This window comes from Tasmannia lanceolata, unplaced genomic scaffold, assembly GCF_043159265.1.
Source record: "Tasmannia lanceolata isolate RefF3 unplaced genomic scaffold, GAP_Taslan_0.1 ptg000029l, whole genome shotgun sequence".
NCBI classification, from domain to species: domain Eukaryota; kingdom Viridiplantae; phylum Streptophyta; class Magnoliopsida; order Canellales; family Winteraceae; genus Tasmannia; species Tasmannia lanceolata.
The window spans coordinates 2,294,117-2,312,726 of NW_027518706.1; the positions used below are offsets into that span (position 1 = coordinate 2,294,117).

General features: G+C 38.3%; 1 protein-coding gene and 1 pseudogene across 1 annotated transcript in view; one reads left to right on the forward strand and one right to left on the reverse strand.

Annotated features, from left to right (window-relative positions):
- TPP2 (tripeptidyl peptidase ii) overlaps positions 1-13,539 on the reverse strand; it is a 65,011-nt gene extending 51,472 nt beyond the window's left edge. The window contains exons 1-11 of the mRNA XM_077369870.1: positions 13,107-13,539; positions 12,033-12,111; positions 11,847-11,920; positions 10,620-10,729; positions 10,445-10,525; positions 9,633-9,719; positions 9,405-9,547; positions 8,305-8,455; positions 8,065-8,187; positions 5,525-5,608; positions 5,226-5,413 (exon numbers count right to left, since the gene is read on the reverse strand). Of these exons, the coding sequence (XP_077225985.1) occupies positions 5,226-5,413; positions 5,525-5,608; positions 8,065-8,187; positions 8,305-8,455; positions 9,405-9,547; positions 9,633-9,719; positions 10,445-10,525; positions 10,620-10,729; positions 11,847-11,920; positions 12,033-12,111; positions 13,107-13,479 (1,493 nt within the window). The 5' untranslated portion in view covers positions 13,480-13,539. The remainder of the gene's footprint in view (positions 1-5,225; positions 5,414-5,524; positions 5,609-8,064; positions 8,188-8,304; positions 8,456-9,404; positions 9,548-9,632; positions 9,720-10,444; positions 10,526-10,619; positions 10,730-11,846; positions 11,921-12,032; positions 12,112-13,106) is intronic.
- LOC143859124 (vacuolar protein sorting-associated protein 28 homolog 2 pseudogene) lies at positions 3,885-4,660 on the forward strand (annotated as a pseudogene).
- Positions 13,540-18,610: the final 5,071 nt, after the last annotated feature.

The window sequence follows — 18,610 nt, forward strand, 5'->3', positions numbered from 1 at the left end:
AAAGTATCCCAATAAATTTGCCATACTATTAGTTTCCTAATTTTTCTCTTCAACATTATATTTTTATATATTTTAAATATTTTATTTTTCTAATTTTCTCAATATAAATCAAAAATAAAAATATCTTGTGATGCAACCTCCACGAGAGATTCCCAAGAGAAGTATTTCCGTGTGCAAACACGTTAACCTTACTTGGATGAGGTCAAAGGTAGCGAGTTTAGCCATGTCTTCAAGGTAATTTATTTGGACGCTAAAGTAGCAAGAGAGTATATAACTGAAAGACGCTGATTTCCACCAGATTTAAAATAATGTAACAAAGAAAAACAACTACATAATACAAACCAACTTTGGCAACCTAAAGAGTTCATCCCATTTTTTAGGTATACAAGAATCAAATCTAAAAGCAACTGACCTACCTATGACTTCTAGAAGGGTATTTGCATTTTAAGTCCATCCCTTCTTCTTCCTTTCAATAATTTGGGCTTGGTGATCAAAAGACTGTTTCGCTTCCAGAAGAAGATGAGGACCACTGATGAAAGGTCCATGTTTGCAGTTAAATATTTTTATTTTTATTTTTTTTGAAATAATATGTTTGTAGTTAAATAGAATTAGCAAAAACCCATCTATGGGAGTAAAATACTAAAATCTACATACTAGCTTCTAAGCTAAAGAGGTTGAAAATTACTCTGAAGAGTTGGAACAGAGAGACATTTGGGGTCGTATTTCAAAATATTACAGAGATGGGGGATGGGGTTACAATGGTTAAAAGTGAGTAGGAGGTGAATCCATCTGCTCAGAATGGGGAAGTTTTGGCTATAGTTAAACAAAATCTTCACCATGCGCTTCTGAAGGAAGTAAAATCTGACAAAAATCAAGAGATAAATGGTTGAAAGGAGATAAAAACACAAAGTTCTTTAATGTAGCAATTGCTCAGAGAAAGTCATATAACCAGTATAACCAAACTAAGGCATAATGGTGAATGGGTGGATGACCCGCTTCTGACTCAAGAAGTGGCATGCTCTTTCTATGGTAATCTTTGGTCTGAAGATGGAACTTTTAGTGATCATTACATTCTTGAAGATATTCTTAATATAGACACAGATGAGGAGAATTCCTTATTGATGGTGCAGATGCCAGCTGAAGGTGTCCCTGACCCTAATGGCTTTGATGGCATGTTCTTTATATTCTACTGGGAGATTATAAAAGGCAATGTAGTTGGAACTGTTCCTTTTTTTAATAGTATCTGTTGTTGGAGTTATTAGGGAATTTTTTTTTTGGGCGACAATCTTTCCAAATCCTACATGTCAGCCTTTGTTACTATTATCCCAAATAAGTAGTAACCCACTTACCCATCAAAAAAAAAAAGTAATAACCCACAACCCACCAAAGAAAAAGTAGTAACCCAGAGCTATGTCTGACTACCGGCCTATTAGCCTTTGCAATTTCAGTTGCAAGATTATTTCTAAGGTGATTAGTAACCTGTTAGCCATCGTTCTTCATGAAATTATATCTTGTGAGCAAAGTACTATTACTAAAGGAAAGAATATTGTCGATACAGCAAAAGCTTATGACAAGGTGAAATGGGATCTTCTCATGGCAATACGGACAGGGGAAGGTAGTGAAAAACGCAGACAGCTGTGAAGGATGAGGCAATCTCAAATTGTTCACGTTCAGACACTGCGTTTGGGTCATCACCTGTTGAGAAGGCTGTAGAAGAGGTAGCATTCGCAGACCAAAGCAAAGCCTTTAGCGAAATTTGGCTTTAGGAATTATTTCATCCAGTTGAACAAGAATACTATAACAAAATGTTGGTATTCAATATGGGTCAATGGTGAACAGAAGGGACCTTTTAAGTCAACCAGGGATCTTCGCGAGGTTGATCTTCTATCTCCTTGTTTATCATTGCAGATAAAGTTATGGATAGCGGCCTAAGAAAGCATTTTTAGGGTAGGAAGGCTGGTTATTCCTTTGCTCTAGAGGTTGTAACCCCATATCAAACTGCCTCTTTACAAGTAATGCTATTATTTATTTTTTGAAAGATAATGCTATTGTTTTTTGCAATGGAAAAATGAAAACAGTTGATAATATCATGAAGTTCCTGGCATCTTATGAAGCAGTCTCTAATCAACTTATTAACAGGGATATGATTTGCTTCTCATGCTCTAACAAAGTTTTCCTATCTAGGAGGAGAATTCTTAATATGGCAACGGTGTCCCCTTTTAAATGTCCTTCTATGGAATGTTTTGGTGAACCTCCCTATAAGGTCTTACAGAAAAAATTCGGAAAAAGGTCTAAGGCTGGAAAGGAAAACTTCTATCTTCTAGAGGTAAATTTGCATGTAATGTCATCCATTCCTATAAATATTATCTTCCCATAGACCTCCTATAGTTGTCCAAAGTAGAATAGAAAGTTTATTTACAAACTTTTAGTAGGAAACAACAGACCAAAAAAACGAGTTATCATTGGGTGGCATGAGAAAATCTTTGCAAGACCTTCGAAAAAGATAACATAAGCACAGCAAGATGTAAGCATTGCTTTTAGACTTAAAGTATATACAACTTGCAAACCAAGTCTAATTGTTGGAGTGAATTTCTAAAAAAGGAATGCTAAACTCAGGGGCGCCCTTGCAAAAAAGGGCTGAAAGAACGCCCCCATTGGTACAAGTCATCATCGTCAATTTATGATGACTGCAAGTCAAAGAGTATTAAATGCACGATGGTGACTTGTGGCCAATGGGGGTGCCCTTTCAGCCCATTTTTGCAAAGGCACCCTTGAGTTTAGCATACCTCTTTATGAAAACCAAGTACTTGAAAGGCAAAAGTTTCTATCTAATGGATAGAAAAACGGGTGACTCTAAGCAATGGAAAGACTTGATCCTGATGAAAGAGGATTGGATAAGCAATAGTAGATGGATTATTTGGAGAGGAAATGTCGCTTTTGGGACTGACAAATGGTTCGGGAGCCATCCTCTCATAAATCAAGTTCCTAACTGGGAGTACGGACACTTGAAATTACTTGTTCAGGATGTGGTAAATAAAGATGGAGAATGGAATTTATCTCTTGTTGAGGACAATATTCAGCAAAACCCCATCAAGGTCATTTAATCCACTATGGTAAAAATAACTGATAAGAAAGATGAATTGGTTCGGACACTTAACAAGTTTGGTTATTTCAATGCTAGATCAGTGGAATTTGGTGAGAAACAAAGACCCTAAGAAGTGATGAACTTCTTTCATTTGGAAGGCCCTCCCAGCTAAAATTGGATGTTTAATAAAAAAAATTCCATGCATCTTATCCCTGTAGATAGTAGATTGAAGGAAATTCCCATGCCAATCCCTTCCAAGCATACGTTGTGCCAGGCCAAAAAAAGAGGACCTAAATCATGTCTTCATCAATAGTGATGTGGCTCGATCGAAATGCAAACTTAATGTGCCTCTGATGGAGAACCAATCTATCAATACTAAATTGCGTCAATAATTTGACCTACCTATGAGAAGTAAAACAACATTTGTGTTTCTTTAAAGCTCATTCATTCGCCCATTACCTAGGAGATATGGTGAGAGAGATGCAATAGGCATATCGAGGGTTTTGTTACGCCAATCAGCTTTTTCATTAAGGTCGTGAGTATTGAATAACTGGGGCATGATGCTTGCTAGTTTGTTTTTTCACTAAGCCAATCACCCTATTCTATAAAGCACTATTAGAAAGAACTTAATCCCCTTATCCATCACTTAAAGCCTAATTTTGTTTGCATCAATTTAGAGAAGGAAACCAGGTGGCAGATACGCTAGCTAATTTTCCATGTGAGTAAGAAAAATGGGTGTTCTGGTAATGGAGACTGGAGAGATATTCCAAAGATGGCTGGGGGTGCCATGAGATGTGTCTCCTTGGGCATTCCAAGTATTCATAGCAGTTAGGTTATCTCATTCCATTCTAAACGAACAAGAAAAAGTTAAATTCCCTATCTACCAAATCGAAGGATACATGGAAGTGAAACTCTGGAATGACAAGCATGAATGTTAGATGTACGACAATTTTGCTGATCTTTTTGCTATCACCAAAGCAATGGAGAAGCTCCAGAAGGAGTATGTTCGTGACATTATTTATCTCACCGATTACGAGCCTGAATGCCTCAAACGCATTGCCCGATTCAAAACCTTAACGTACTCCCTCAAAGACACCATTCCTAACATTGAACGCTTTTTCGATACCCTACTGGATGGATTTTGTCCCACGGCCCTCAACCGCCTAGTCGCCTCCGAAGTCACCGCATCTACTACCACGTCGGCTTCCGCCGCCGCAAAGTGCGTGCAACATTCCATCACAGAAATGGACGAGTTCAAGTTGGAATTGGTGATGGTTGACCCATCGGCTTCACCCGCTGCTTTCAGATTTATTGCCCTCGTTGAATAAACTCAGCATCTTGCCGGATGAATTTGATTGAAGGAGGAACAAAGATGAAGGAAGTCATGGCTCGTCAAAAATGGGAACTGCAGATGAGCTGACAGAGCATCAGGCAAGGCAGCTGCATTTCGATCTCGAATCTTCATTCATGGCGTCACTCCCTAATGCTGGAAACCAATCATGTGAGTTTGTAAATAAATGTATTTGCTCAGTTTATTCAATATTACGACTTTCTAGCACTTCTATTGTAAATTAGCAGTAAGAATCTTGTTCCTAAACCTTGAACTGAATACTGATTAGCAACCACTTGTATTTTGGGATTATGATTTGTCGATATCTATGTTGAGATCACTTTTATTTTGTAAAAAAAAAAGTCCAAACTATTCACATCCATGTTACATGGATTCTTCTAGATGGCTGAAGAATCTGTGTCGGACACGTCCCGGATTCCAATACTTAAGGATTCTTTGAGACACTTCTAGATCTCTATTATCAGGTACCAGTACCACAAATTTACAATTGCCGCATGTTTTGAGTTTTACCCACCCTAATAGTAAGTTTCTTAAATGGAAATAAAATATTGTGTCTATTTAACGTACTAACCTATTTAATACATTGCTTGTTATAATCATATCAGTATGTAAAAAAAACTTTAGAATTGATCAATACATTTCGGCGAATCCACAAATCCTTCTTTTTGAGGTTTGGCGAATCCGACACTAGATACCCATGTCAGATTCGTACACCCGTATCCATACTGATGCAACACAGCCATACATTGATATTAACTCAAATATGTATGCACAAGGAAGAGAATGTACCAAGTGTATTCCAATCCTTCAGATGGAGGTTCAACCACGCAATGAGCCCCAGCAGCCATGGCAGGAGAGACATATGCACCAACTCCTATGATGCTCGAACTCGTACCCCCTGGTGAGCCCACAGTACTTAATGCAGGTCCACTGTTGCCAGCACTACTGATGAATATCACATGGTGTTTATTAACTGCCTGAAATTATTATTGGAAGTATTATTAGTAGAAATCTTGATGATAGAAAGATATATAAAACCCAGAATATTTACCAAGCAAGTAGAAGGCAAATGGTTTTAGAGGTAATACTTCATTAACAAGGTCAACAAAGCGTCCATAATCCGGAAGCAACGTAGCCTCTCCATAGCTCATGTTGATGAGATCGCACTTGTGCTGCAAAAGATATGTATGATAGTTATAACCAAGACTGAAGTACAGCAGCACAAAATCTCGAAGAATAAATAAGTTATTATAGCGACCAACTCGGTTCCCGGACTTTCCACAATTTTCTCTTCGAATATATATCATATATATACATACATACATACAAGTGATATATTATATTAGTATGTGTTACATAAATAAATATATTTATATGATTTGCATGTGAAAATATTGTGTTATGTATTATGTATAAATGTTTAAATGAATTACACGTGCAATTTGGTATGTACTGAATTATCAGACATGTCAGGCAACACATGTCACTAGGTGTTCAATGTTGTTAAACCATTATTGATGGTTATCTTGCTTATGTAATGGTTTCTAATTGTGTATTTGTGCTTCTTCTAGCAGTTCCTGAAGTTTCATCTCAAGAATCAATTATTTGCATATGTTTCCATGCATTTCTGTGGTTTTACAAGGCTTTCCATCGAAAATTTCAACCAAAACCAAAAAGTTTTTGTTTTCATGGCAACCGAAACCAAAACCGAGATTGAAATTTAAAACCCTGCTTTGAAAAGGAGCTCTTTCTGGAATGGCCTCACTTGACTGGGGATCTAGGTGGCGGTGGAGTCGAAAACCGAGTCTTGGGGTTGTCGAAGTTTCCAAGATCAGGGCTCTTCTAATCACATGGGGGCAGATTTCTCATTTTTATTTAAATACCTTATGGGAGACACTTTAGTAATTTTATTTTATTTCTTTGCACAAAAATTCATGAGGGGTATCAAACCTAGGGCTTTCATATATAAAAGAAAAACAAATACAGAGACAACTTTTTAGGCTAATGCATTGTTTTCTATTGAGAAGAGAAAAGAGTACTTTCTGGGCAAATGCTTTGTTATTTTCTTTTTCTTTTCTTTTCTTTTCTTTTTTTAATGGTAAAAAGTGTGTGTGTGTGTGTGTGTGTGTGTGTGTGAAAATGAAAGAATATACAAGCTCGGCCGAGTAGGTCCGGACCAAGAGAGAGACAATAATTGAGGAAAAGCATGAAAAGCCAAATAGCAAAACTCTCATGGAGGAAGGAAAAGCTCCCTCGCGACTCAATCCCTAGCAAGTCTATCAGCTTCTGAATTAGCGGACCTTTTAACATGCTGAAAAATGACCTCCGGCCTGCCAATGTGATCCCTAATCTCATTGAACCAGTGAGCAAATCTCCAAGGGTGGTATTTGCTACCCTTCAGCCACCCAATAACATTAAACGAGTCGCCCTCCACTATTATCATAAATAGATCATGAGACTCAAGAGACCTCATACCCTAAAGAGCCGCTCTAACCTCTGCCTCATTGGAATCAGCAGATCCAATTGGACCAGAGAAAGCCCAAACTGTAGACCCCTCCTCGTCTCTAAGGAGACCACCAATCCCTGAGGGTCCCGGGTTGCAAATGCTGGATCCCTCGAAGTTAAGTTTAAAAAAGGCTAATGCTTTGTTTTCCATGAAGAATATTACGGTTTCCCTAGTTCCATTCTTCTAACTGATGGCCTTCTAGGGCATATTATTTTCTGTATTTTTTCTTCTTCTTTAGTACATATCAAGGAAGCAGGAATCGCACCTTGGACTGGGGAATCCCAATTCCCCAATATGCGATTCTGAAACAGGAATCATTTTGAATCCCTGAAAATTGGGAATCGGGGTTCGGATTCGCCGGAACCCTGATTCCCAATTTTGGGAGCCACAGTTCTCACTTTTTGGAAACCTCGATTCCCAATTTTGTGAACCGCGATTCGCAACTCTCCAACAACTCCCCGGCGATTCCCCGGTGACTCTACGGCGACTTCACGATTCCCGCTTCCGACCATCCAGGGCGCCTTCGATTCCCGATTTCGATTCCATCCCGGGAGCCTTCAATTCCCGATTTCGATTCCTATTGCGATTCCCGCTCTAGCAACCTTGGTACAAATTTACATTATTGTCTTACACTCTTACAGAAAAGATATCTTAAATATGGCAGTGGATTCATGCAGCAGGAATTTACTTTGTTTACTTGTTCTGTTCTAAACAAATGGCTTTTATCTCATTTGACACCTTACATATATTTCATATATAGTTTACACTCCTTGATTAATTGACACCGTAATTTAAATTCCAATGCATGTGTTTTCAAAGGGTACATTCACAGCGTAAAGAAGTACAATGGAAAAATCAATGCAGATTTTATTATATAAGTATTTCTTGCGCCCTAATCTGAGGGAGTTAATAGTCATCACCTAGCTTCTGCATTCAACTCAAATAATAAAAATTGCGTATCACTCACAAACATATACAGACAAGAGCAGTCAGCACTATAACATGATCAGTATAATTCTTAGGGCTTCACATAAGATACAACTAAAGTATTTGGAAAGCTAGGTAATTTTGTTTGTTAGGAATTAACGGATTATAATATATACCATATGAACTTAAACTTACCTCCACTGCAGCTATCAATGCTCGCGTCAAACCAGTTCCAGTTTCCATTGAACCTAAACGGGTGTCTCCAATTTTACAAGATATCAGTTGTGCTCCAGGTGCAACTCCATTTAGCAAGGGATCCTATATGGTGATATGATGGTCCAGAACAGCATATAACGATTGTCATAAGAGTACAGAAAAGCAAGTGGAGATAAAAACAACATAGATATTTCTATCGTATTATAAGACAGAACTTACATTGGGATGGAAAGCAGTTGCAATACCAGCAACATGAGTACCATGGGGGGAGCAATCAGTTACGATACTTAGCAAATTTCCTTCATCATAAACATTTGTGACAAACGAGCATGCATCTAATTTGGTAAAAATGCCAAACTTTTGTTCAATCCTGCACAATGCATAGAAATAAATAATCCAAGGCCTATTGATGGGCCCACCCAAACATAGGACTTTCCATTAACAGCATCAGGAAGTATGCATGAATGTAACAAGACAAAGAGGAAAACGGAAACAAAAACGGATAGAGAAATAATATCAGCTATGACATTCGACTATTTGAAAACTAAATGAGTAAAATATCCCTCTCTAACAAGAGATTTGGCATGCCCGGTTCCTGTGCAGACGATAGAATCGAACTTTTTCTGGTCCTGGAAATTCTAAAAAGGTTCAAATATGACCAGTACCATTGCTGGTCCTGGAAATTCTAAAAAAGGTTCACATCTGACCAGTACCATTGTCTGTCTGTGTGTGTGTGTGTGTGTGTGTGTGTGTGTGTGTGTGTGTGAGAATGATACCTAGCAATCAGTTACGATACTTAAGATAAATGATACCAAGCAATCAGTTACGATACTTAAAGCATATTTCCTTCACCATAAACATTTGTGACAAAGGAGCATGCATCTAATTTGCTAAAAATGCCAAATTTCCGTTCAATCCAGCACAACGCATGGAAATAAATAATCCAAGGCCTACTTGTGAACCCATCCAAACATAGGACTTTCCATTAACGGCATAAGGAAGAATGCAAGAATATAACAAAACAAGGAGGAAAACATTAATATAAATACAATAAAAAAAGGATCAAGAAATAATATCAGCTGTCATTCGACTATTTAAAAACTAGAACACTAAAATCACTCTCATAATAGAGATTTGGCACGACCGCTTTCTTGTCACTGCTCAAGGTCCTGGAAACACTAAAATCACTCACATACATAATGACCAAACTACCCTACAACACTCTTCAACAAATGTAACGCAAGATTCATACACCATTCCAAACATCAAAAGCATTAAACAGAGAGAAAAAAAAGTCCCACTGCATTAGCAGACCACACCTAAAGTTCGTTAGAGGAATGAAATCAGCCAGTTTCCCATGCTTTGGATCATCCTCAAGACTCTGTGTGTCAACAGCAACCCTCCATACATCACCATCATTCCATACAACAGCATCAATGACAGGTCCCCTATCATCATAAATCTGAAATAGATAAAATAAAGCTTCTAAGAATAACACAGTTGAGCAGACAAAATTGAAATATACAACTCAACACGCAGTCACTTACTTCAGCTTGTTTTCTAAGAAAATCAACTCTATTTTGAAGGTCTTCACGAGACTTTTTTAAGCTGATATCTTCCACTTTAACATGTCTCTGCAAAGAGCCATGTCATTGTAAATAACGAACAGGATCCATTGGAAATCAGAATTAGCATGTAAGTACATTAAGATAAAACCATGCCTGAAAGTACATGGAACAGAACAACCAAGGTTTGAAATTTTGGTTTCGGTTTTGGGTAATCTCGGTGGAAATTTCGGCGTAAATCGTAAAATTTCGGTATAATTTTCAGTTTCGGTCTCAGCCGAAATCTGAAATTTCAGTGGAAATTTCCGTATTTCAGCCGAAATTTGAAACCCTGAGAACAACACGGGATTGATTGGTTCAAAATTTCAGAATGTCACAAGTGCTCAAGTAGATAATCAAGAGAGAGAATTAGTAAGTTCATATCATCTCTGTCTCTGAGTCTTTGCTTTAACTATAGGATATAGTAATGATTCCTTTCCCTTTTAAGTAATAATTTACTGTTTTGCATGAATACACACATACTGTTTTGTCTGTTTCATTAATGCTATGTCTATCACATGCTTCTTTAAGTTTTTCTGCTTGATAACCGGTATTATTATAATTTTTTAAATTAGAAGGATACCCCAAAAAAAAGTACTTTGCTTTAGCCGGTATTAGTTAAACCAAAGGGTCATCCAAATTGTGTTTGATTCATGAGACAGAGATGATATGAACAAATATTCATGCAATAACATTTAAGTGCTTGTGACCATATGGAAATTCGGCAGACGAAGAAAAAGGACAATGTTAACAACCTGGTCAAATTCATTGAGACGCATTAGAGCATTTGAAATTGCTTCCTGATTTTTCTCATCCCAGTTCTTCTTTCTCTCTTTCTGGCATATCATGTGTATCTTATTAGTTATTACCAAGAATTCAGACAAAAGGAGCCCTTTAAAAAGTCAAATGGTCAAAAGTATAGGTGTATACCTTCAAACGAGATGTCAAAGTGTCTGTAAAGAGCTCATACACCAATTTATAGCCAACATGCCACTCCCCAGTGGGGTTTTTCCACAACGGATTTATAACCAATTGTGCCCCTAAATTAGCCAATCAGTAGAAAATCATGTAACATCAAAATACTGCAGACAATATACTCCCAAAATTTGAATAAAATACCCTTCTTTAAGACCCCATTTGGATTGCAAGAAAAACTTTTCTGACGGAAATATTTTTCTCAAGAAAATTTTTCTTCCCACAATTTGGAGGAAAATGACATAATTATGGTTTAGAGGGGTATATTCATAAACTGAAGGTTCCTCTGAATAAAAATTGAATAGGGTTGGTTCAAGTTAGCTTTTTTAAGTGTGTAAAAACGTGGGAACTTTTGGAAATATTTTCCTTTCCAAACTCAACTCACAACTAAAAGAGCAGATGCATTGACCTCCATTTAAAAATCCAGTACTCACGAGTAACAGTGCAACCTGATGGATGCCGGAAGACAGGTGGTACCTTTTCTTGCTTAATTTAAATGTCAAGTTTCAATCTTAGAGACTGAGCTCGCTAACACTGAATGATTATCATATGAAAAGAGCTGTGTTGACCTCCATTTTAAAAACTTATTATACTCGTGGCACATCCTGATGGATTCCAGAGGATAGTTGGTACTTTTTATTGCTTAATTTAAGTGTCATGGTTCAATATAAGAGAATTAGCTTCCTGGCAAACCAAGCCAACTCTAGCAAGCCAGTAGCAGAATCCCGAGTCCTGGAAATATTCTTTGACCAAAAGTGAAAATAGAAAAAAAAAGAAAAAAACTTGAATAGCTATATTGATAAGAAAAGAAAAAAATTAAAAAAAAACATGAAAGAAAAAAAGAGGTTTGATGAAAGCAGAAAAGATGTTTGCCATAAAAAGAAGGGAAAGTTAACAGCAAATAGAAAAGCATTTTACCATAATCACTAAATAAGCGATGAATTTGGAAAAAAAAAAAAACATATATGAGAATCAAATTGAAAGTAGTAATACTGATCTCCCAATAACCCATGACCTATTAGGCTATTACTTGATTCAGAAGAGTAAAAAAAACGGAAATAAACACTACATACGAGAAAGAGTAGTTTTCAAACTACAGCTCAAGAATTTAGGGCTCCCAAACTTGCAGACACATATATTCATTCATTTTATGCTAGTAAAAAAACTTCTAGCTCCACCAACCTGATCCTCCTATGATATTACCATCTGCATCAGCCTTAACAACTTTTGAAGTGTCAATATCACCACTTCCTGTGCTGCAAAGGAAATGATTTCTGCTTAAAGGAAGTTTTAGAAAGGTCTAGAGAGCACTCACTGCACTGTCCAAACCAACAAAAATCATCAATTTGCTCAGAGTTCCAGTAGTACCAATCAAGGATGTCTATGATTTTGGGTTTCCCGTCTGATGTCACTTGTAAGCCAGCAGCAGCTGGATCTACACCAGAATCTGGATAACAGCAATAGGTTTAAAGGATGCTCTAAAACAAACTAAGAAATCAATATGTCAAGGTAGAATAAAAAAAAGAATTATCTTGTTGTATTTTGAAAGATTTCACATCTGACTTTTAGCCTCTAAAATGGTGCCACACATGATTCTAAGCAAGGTTTGAAAAAACACAGTACCAATAACTTATCAATTATACATTTACATGCTATGTCACAAAAAAGAACAATCAAATACGAAAAAGGAGCATTTTTCAGAAGCTAAACTCTTCTTATAACACAGATAACTATCAAATACCATAAAAAACAGATAAAAGAGTATGATAGGATCAAAGAGCATCAAATCGATAACGAAAAAAAATATATAATATATATAAAAAAAAAAAAAACCGGGTAGCTGAAAGAGTAAAACTAATCCTTCATATGGTCGTGAGAAATTACACAAAAATTTGAGCTTACATTAAGCTAACTGATTAGTATAGTAAGATTAAAAAAGAAGAAGCCAAAAGAACATTTTTCAGAAGCTAAACTTATGACACAAGTAACGATCAAAAAGCATAAAAAACAGCAAAAACAGTAAGAAGTTAAACTCATCCTATAATCTAATGCGAAAGGTCAAACAAAGTTTTTTTAAAAAAAAGAAGAACAATCTAATAAGGAAAAAAACCATTTTTCAGAAGCTAATCTCTTCATCAAACACAGATAAAGATCAAATAGCATTAAAACAGCAAAAAAAGTAAGAACATTCTAAGATTAGGATAGTAAGATTAAAAAAATAGGAAGAATGCTGTGATCCGCGAGTAAAAATAATCTATGATTAAAACAAGCTAACAGATCAGGATACTGATGCGCTACTAAAAAACGAACAATCGAATAAAAAGAAGAGCAATTTTAACAAGCTAAATTCTTCTTATAACACAGATAACGATCATATATCATAAAAACAACTAAAACAGTAAGAAAGAACAATCAAAATCAAGAGAAAGAGTGAAAAATCACCAAAGATTGCTATAAGAACGCCTCTCCCGTCATAACCAGGGTTTGCCTCGATGAATCGATCAGCTCCGATCTCCTTTTTCGGCATGAGAGAAGCTAAAAACGTAGATTCGTTCAATTTGAATGAACGCAAAGATACATTCTCTTCAGCAGAAGGAGAAATAGGCATTGCCCTAACCCTAATTCCGCTTCTTCTTCTTTGAGAAGAAAAAAGATGAAAAGGTTGAGAATGAAATGATTGCAATGGAAAGCCTAATGTTCCTGTATTAAATACTAGTGTTAACATCGATATTCTCGCTTTACTTCTTTTTTTTATTGAAAGTTTTTTTTTAGGGTTCCGGCGGAGAATCGCCGGAGGGAGAGGATTCCGGCACATTTGCCTCGGCCGGGATTTTAGCGTGGTATTGCAGAGAATATTTTCGTTTGTGTGGTTCTCATTGTTCGAACTGTATGAGTTTTTAAATTACTAAAATACCCTCCTTTATGTAAAGAATTTACTGGATTGGGATGAAATAGAAGGCCCAGAGGGCGCGGGCATCTCAAAACTCAGAAGTCAAAAAATCCATATTTATCTAACGAGGGTATGTTTGGTAGTCCGCGTGTGCCATGGAAGGTGTGGTTCTCTTATAAGTTGGAGACTGTGGGACCATACTCATCGTATTTACTTGGCAAACAGGTGGACCGTGCCGGGTTTCACCCAACCCATACGGGTCCGGGTGGTATGGGCCGGGTCACAAATGACCCGGAATCTTACTGGTCACAATTTGGTGAACCTAGACCAAACCCATATGGGCCAGGTGGACCCTCGGGTCACCCTGTTTTTTTTTTTTTTTTTTTTTTTTGCTGCTTTTATTACCACAGTACGATAAATTTAGAGAATTTCTATTATTCTTGGATACAATACAATTAGCCCTAATGAGTAATTATATAAAACACTCAAAGGGTTAAACATAGAAAGATATAAACATAACCAGGGAAAGAGATAATTTTAGAAACCCTACCTACTAAGATTAGCCTAATTGCTAATTTAAGCTAGCTGCATAATCTAGCTAGGTTACCCCATTCAACCCACTTGCCTAATCTAGCACTATAGTGATCCAATGGTGTGAATTCAACCATGGTTTTAAATTTCAACCGAAATTTCGGATTTCGGTGGAGACCGACACCGAAATTGGGGTTTTCCGAAACGATAGTTTATTTCGATCGAAATTTCGGAATTTCGGTCAAAATTTCGTTTTTACCGAAATTTAAGTTAAAAAAACTATTTTGATTATTAAAAAACTAATTTATTTAATTCAATGTTTTATTCAAACCTTTTAAATTCGAGTAAGAAATTTCAACCGAAATTATCGAAATTTTGGTTTTTTGAGGGCCCGAAACCAGTACCGAAACCGAAATTTAAAACCTTGAATTCAACACAATCTGAATGTGAAATCTCACATATTCTAACATGTCCCCTCAAATGTATGTGGATTGAAAATCAACATACGTTTGATTATAATGAAATTCCCCAATAAGAAAATAAAATTTTCTCCCCATAAAAAATAGAATCTTTTGATTTGAAGCTCGAAGCTTGATGATGAATATGCCCTGATGTTGTTGCCAAATGCATATTTTTGAAGGAGACGCCGCTTGTTGATATGTCGTGAAGAGATAGAGAACAAACTATAGCCTGAATGAGCTAGACAAGACTCAAGCCTCGATGGGCGAGTACTAATGAGTCACTATGGACCAATGCTGGAATGGGCAAGAAATGGGTCACTATTGACTAATGCCGGAATTGGCAACAAATGGGTCATTATGGACCAATGCCCGAATGGGCAACAAAAAGAGAAAAAAAAAGACAGAGATGGGCAACAAGGAAGGACTGAGGACAAACTTAGTGACATTAGGAAAGACGTGACAACAAGCAAATCTTTTGCAAGACAAATGAAAGGGGTGCAATTATTAAATCTGGAGGTGTCACCAAAATAATGCAATTTTCACTCCATTTAAAAAACTATGCAAAAGTATAATAGAAGGCTAGAAGGCCTTTATCAACATGGGGATAATAAAGTGTAAAGGGTGTTTGGATAAGATGAACAAAGGCATGCATAGTAGAGAAAAGGGAGAGCAAAAGCTAGCACTACTTGGAAATTTGGTATCCTTCGAATGAAACAAAGAAGTGGATTGGAAATCTAATCAGTCAGTATTGGGTTCTTGTGCAAGCATAAGCACCAAAAAGATTGCTTTGAAAATAGAAATAATATCTTTGGCTTTGATGCCGAAAGCGACAGGAGGAATTTAGACATGGAAGGACATAAAGTATATAACCAACGATGGATAACAGTCAACACAGTCTAACTATGAGATCTCACATACTCTAACACACTATAATAGGACGATCCAAACCATCCATGTGATGGGCAATAACGTAAATAGGATGTGCCCAAAAAATCATTTTCATAGGATGATCCTAGCCCTTTGATCTATTGAGGAATTTCATATTATTATTTATGGAAACCTCTATAGATCAGAGGGCTAGGATCATCCTATGGAAATGATTTTTGGGGCACAACCTATTTACGTTGTGTTTCATTACATGGACGGTTTAGATCATCCTATGATGTGGTCCGTACAATACTTTCTGAAAATTATGAGACTATAAGGGCTTACACCATATAAAATCTCGATCGTCAGGGCTTTCACCAGCATCCGCGGGTTTACCCAGCCCGGCCCAGTTTTGATGAGACCCGTACGGACTGGGTCAAATTTCAACGGGTCGCTAATTTATTGACCTAGACCTGTAAATTACGGGTGTGCCCTGGTCACTTTTTGCTCGGTCTTCAAAAGTGAGAAATTATATGGTGGGCAGCAGTGCATGCATGTGCAGCCCAAAATATTGTGCCCCCCATGTTATTTGGGTGATCCAAACCATTCATTTGTTTGGACCCGAGGTAGATAGGTTTGCCCCGAAAATCTTCTCTATAAGATGATCCTAACCGTCCGATTTGTGTGGGTTTAAAATGGACGGCACAGTATAGAAACCTCTCCGGATCTGAGTGTTAGGATGAGCCTATTGAAGAAAATTTTCTAGGCACACCCTATTTATGTTAGCCCTGGCAAAATGGGACACGTACACGCGAGTACACCCAGCCCGCAGGGGTACGGGTACCAATTTCATTACCCGTGAAAAAAATATACCCGCACCCAAGCCGTACCAGTGACCCACAAGGGGGTTTGGGTCGGGCGCTGGTGCCCGCGGGTTACCCGCCATTCGGTTTTCAACTTTTTATTCCTAAGGCCTAAACACTAAACAGTTAAAAATAGACTATGTGGGTGGCCAACAAAACAAGCAAAGCAATAGACTGTGGGTCTAGGTTGGGCACTGGTGCCCGCGGGTTTACCCGTAAGTATTAAAAAATATCTATTTGGTTGTGTTTTCATGTAAGAAATGGTGAAATAGCGGCATCCTTTTCGATTTTTCCAAGTTCATTCAAATGTCCCAAGTTCATGTGAATCAATGCCATTAGAGGTGACTGGTATCTTTGGTTGTATCGAAACAAACACTTGTTAGAGTAAATGAGAAATTGTATGATGAATGGGTGTATAAATATGTACTCATATTCCCATCCTTGATATTTGATCCAACAGCAGCTGACTTGTTAAGAAGCTGCTGTTGTATTAAATATCAAGGCTTGTACATCAAACGTACCACCTTTATGAAACTTTATGTGTTCATACACCCAATCATCATATAATTTCTTTTGGTATATATATATATATATATATATATAATTCTTTAAATTTGCCGGGTTACCCACAGGTATACCCAACCCGTCCGGGTGGGTTCCGGGTTCATGAAAGGCTACCTGTACCCGCGCCGGAATTTCTTACCTGTACCCGCCGGTACCCGTACCTGCACCCGCGCGGGTTACCCGTTTGCCAGGTCTAATTTATGTCAGGGCCCAACAAATGAATGGTTTAGATCACCCAAACATTGTTGTCCCCATTGCTTTTTCTGGGCTGAACGTGCATGCACGGCACCATATAAAATTCTGATCAAAAGTAGAATTCTTATAGGTGGCCCTGCAGATAAAACTACAGTAGGACCCACCTTTTTGGATGGTCTAAACCATTCATTTTGTGGTCCCCCGCCATAAGATGATTCTAACCCTTCGATTTATGAAGGCTTCTAGACGGTCTTATTTTGAAATTTCTATGCCGTCAATTTTAAACCAAATATATCGGAGGGTTAGGAGCATTCCATGGAGAAGTTCTCTTGAGTCACAACCTTATCTATGGTGGGGACATCCCGTGGAGAAGTTGCCCACTGTTCACGTCAAATCAGGTTACAAGGGGGGCGCATGCGTACGGGAGGGGGTGAAAATATCAGCTGCCTTGAGTTCTTCCAAATAGCGGGGGACCCTGCAGATCATCCAAAAAGGTAGTGACACTTTGTCTTGCCACTTTATAACAAGGGATTTGCTAGGGTCCGTTGCAGAAGGCATTTCGCGGAAAATCTGTTGCATGAGAGAGCACCAGATAGGCTCATTTTCCAACAGATTTTTGTCTCAAGAGGTGGCTGCTCTCTCATGCAACAGATGCCTTTTGCGATGGACCCTAGCAAATCCCATATAAAAAAAGAGCTTTTATAACGTATCTGCACTTGCACACGTTTTTAAAAAGTGAAGTGGGCCCATTGGTTGTCACGGGTAGAAACGAGTTAGCATGCAATGACGACACGTGGCGCCTAGCACCCACCCCGAAGCCTAGGGCCCCACCAAGCCATAATCACACAAGGGCCTCCCCACACCTCTTGTCTAAGCACCCATTTGAATTCCAACACGTGGCCCCTAGCCAATCGCGGGCCAAATGGTCACCGTCCATCGTTTCTCTGGCAGCCACCTCCTTGCAGAGCTGTACCTCACGACCTCGCCCGCCACCTCTTAGGGAACAGGTCAGCAGCCTAACAATCCTAAAAGGCTCTTACCTAGTAATCACCTTTCGTCATTGTATACAGACTAGTCACTATATCAGAACCAGATGGAGCATTTGACCACCCCGGTACACAGACTAGTCACTATATCAGAGCGGGGTGTAGCGCCGCGGGAGCACTGCTCACCACGGGACACCCCTCATGTGCCAATGGCCCATAACCATGGCCCCCCAAGTGCCTCCTCTAGCCCCAGACAGGATCACCTGGCTCCGGAGCTAGGTCATCACGCAAATCCTGCGGCTCAAGCCTGCAACCACCCCGCACGACTGCCTAGTGTTGCTAGTAGGAATCGGGACAACAATGATGGTCATCAAACCCCGAAAAGGGAAGGAAGCTGGCGGTGACCCAGACTCGGATAATGACGGACCTTTCTCCACCAAGGTCACGGAGTCCACTGTCCCTCCAGATTTCAAGGTTCCACCCTTAACACAGTATGAGTCCATGTTCTGTTTTGAATCCGTGTTAGAATTCATGTTAGAATTCATGCTAGAATTCATGTTAGAATCAATGTTAAAATTCATGTAGATCC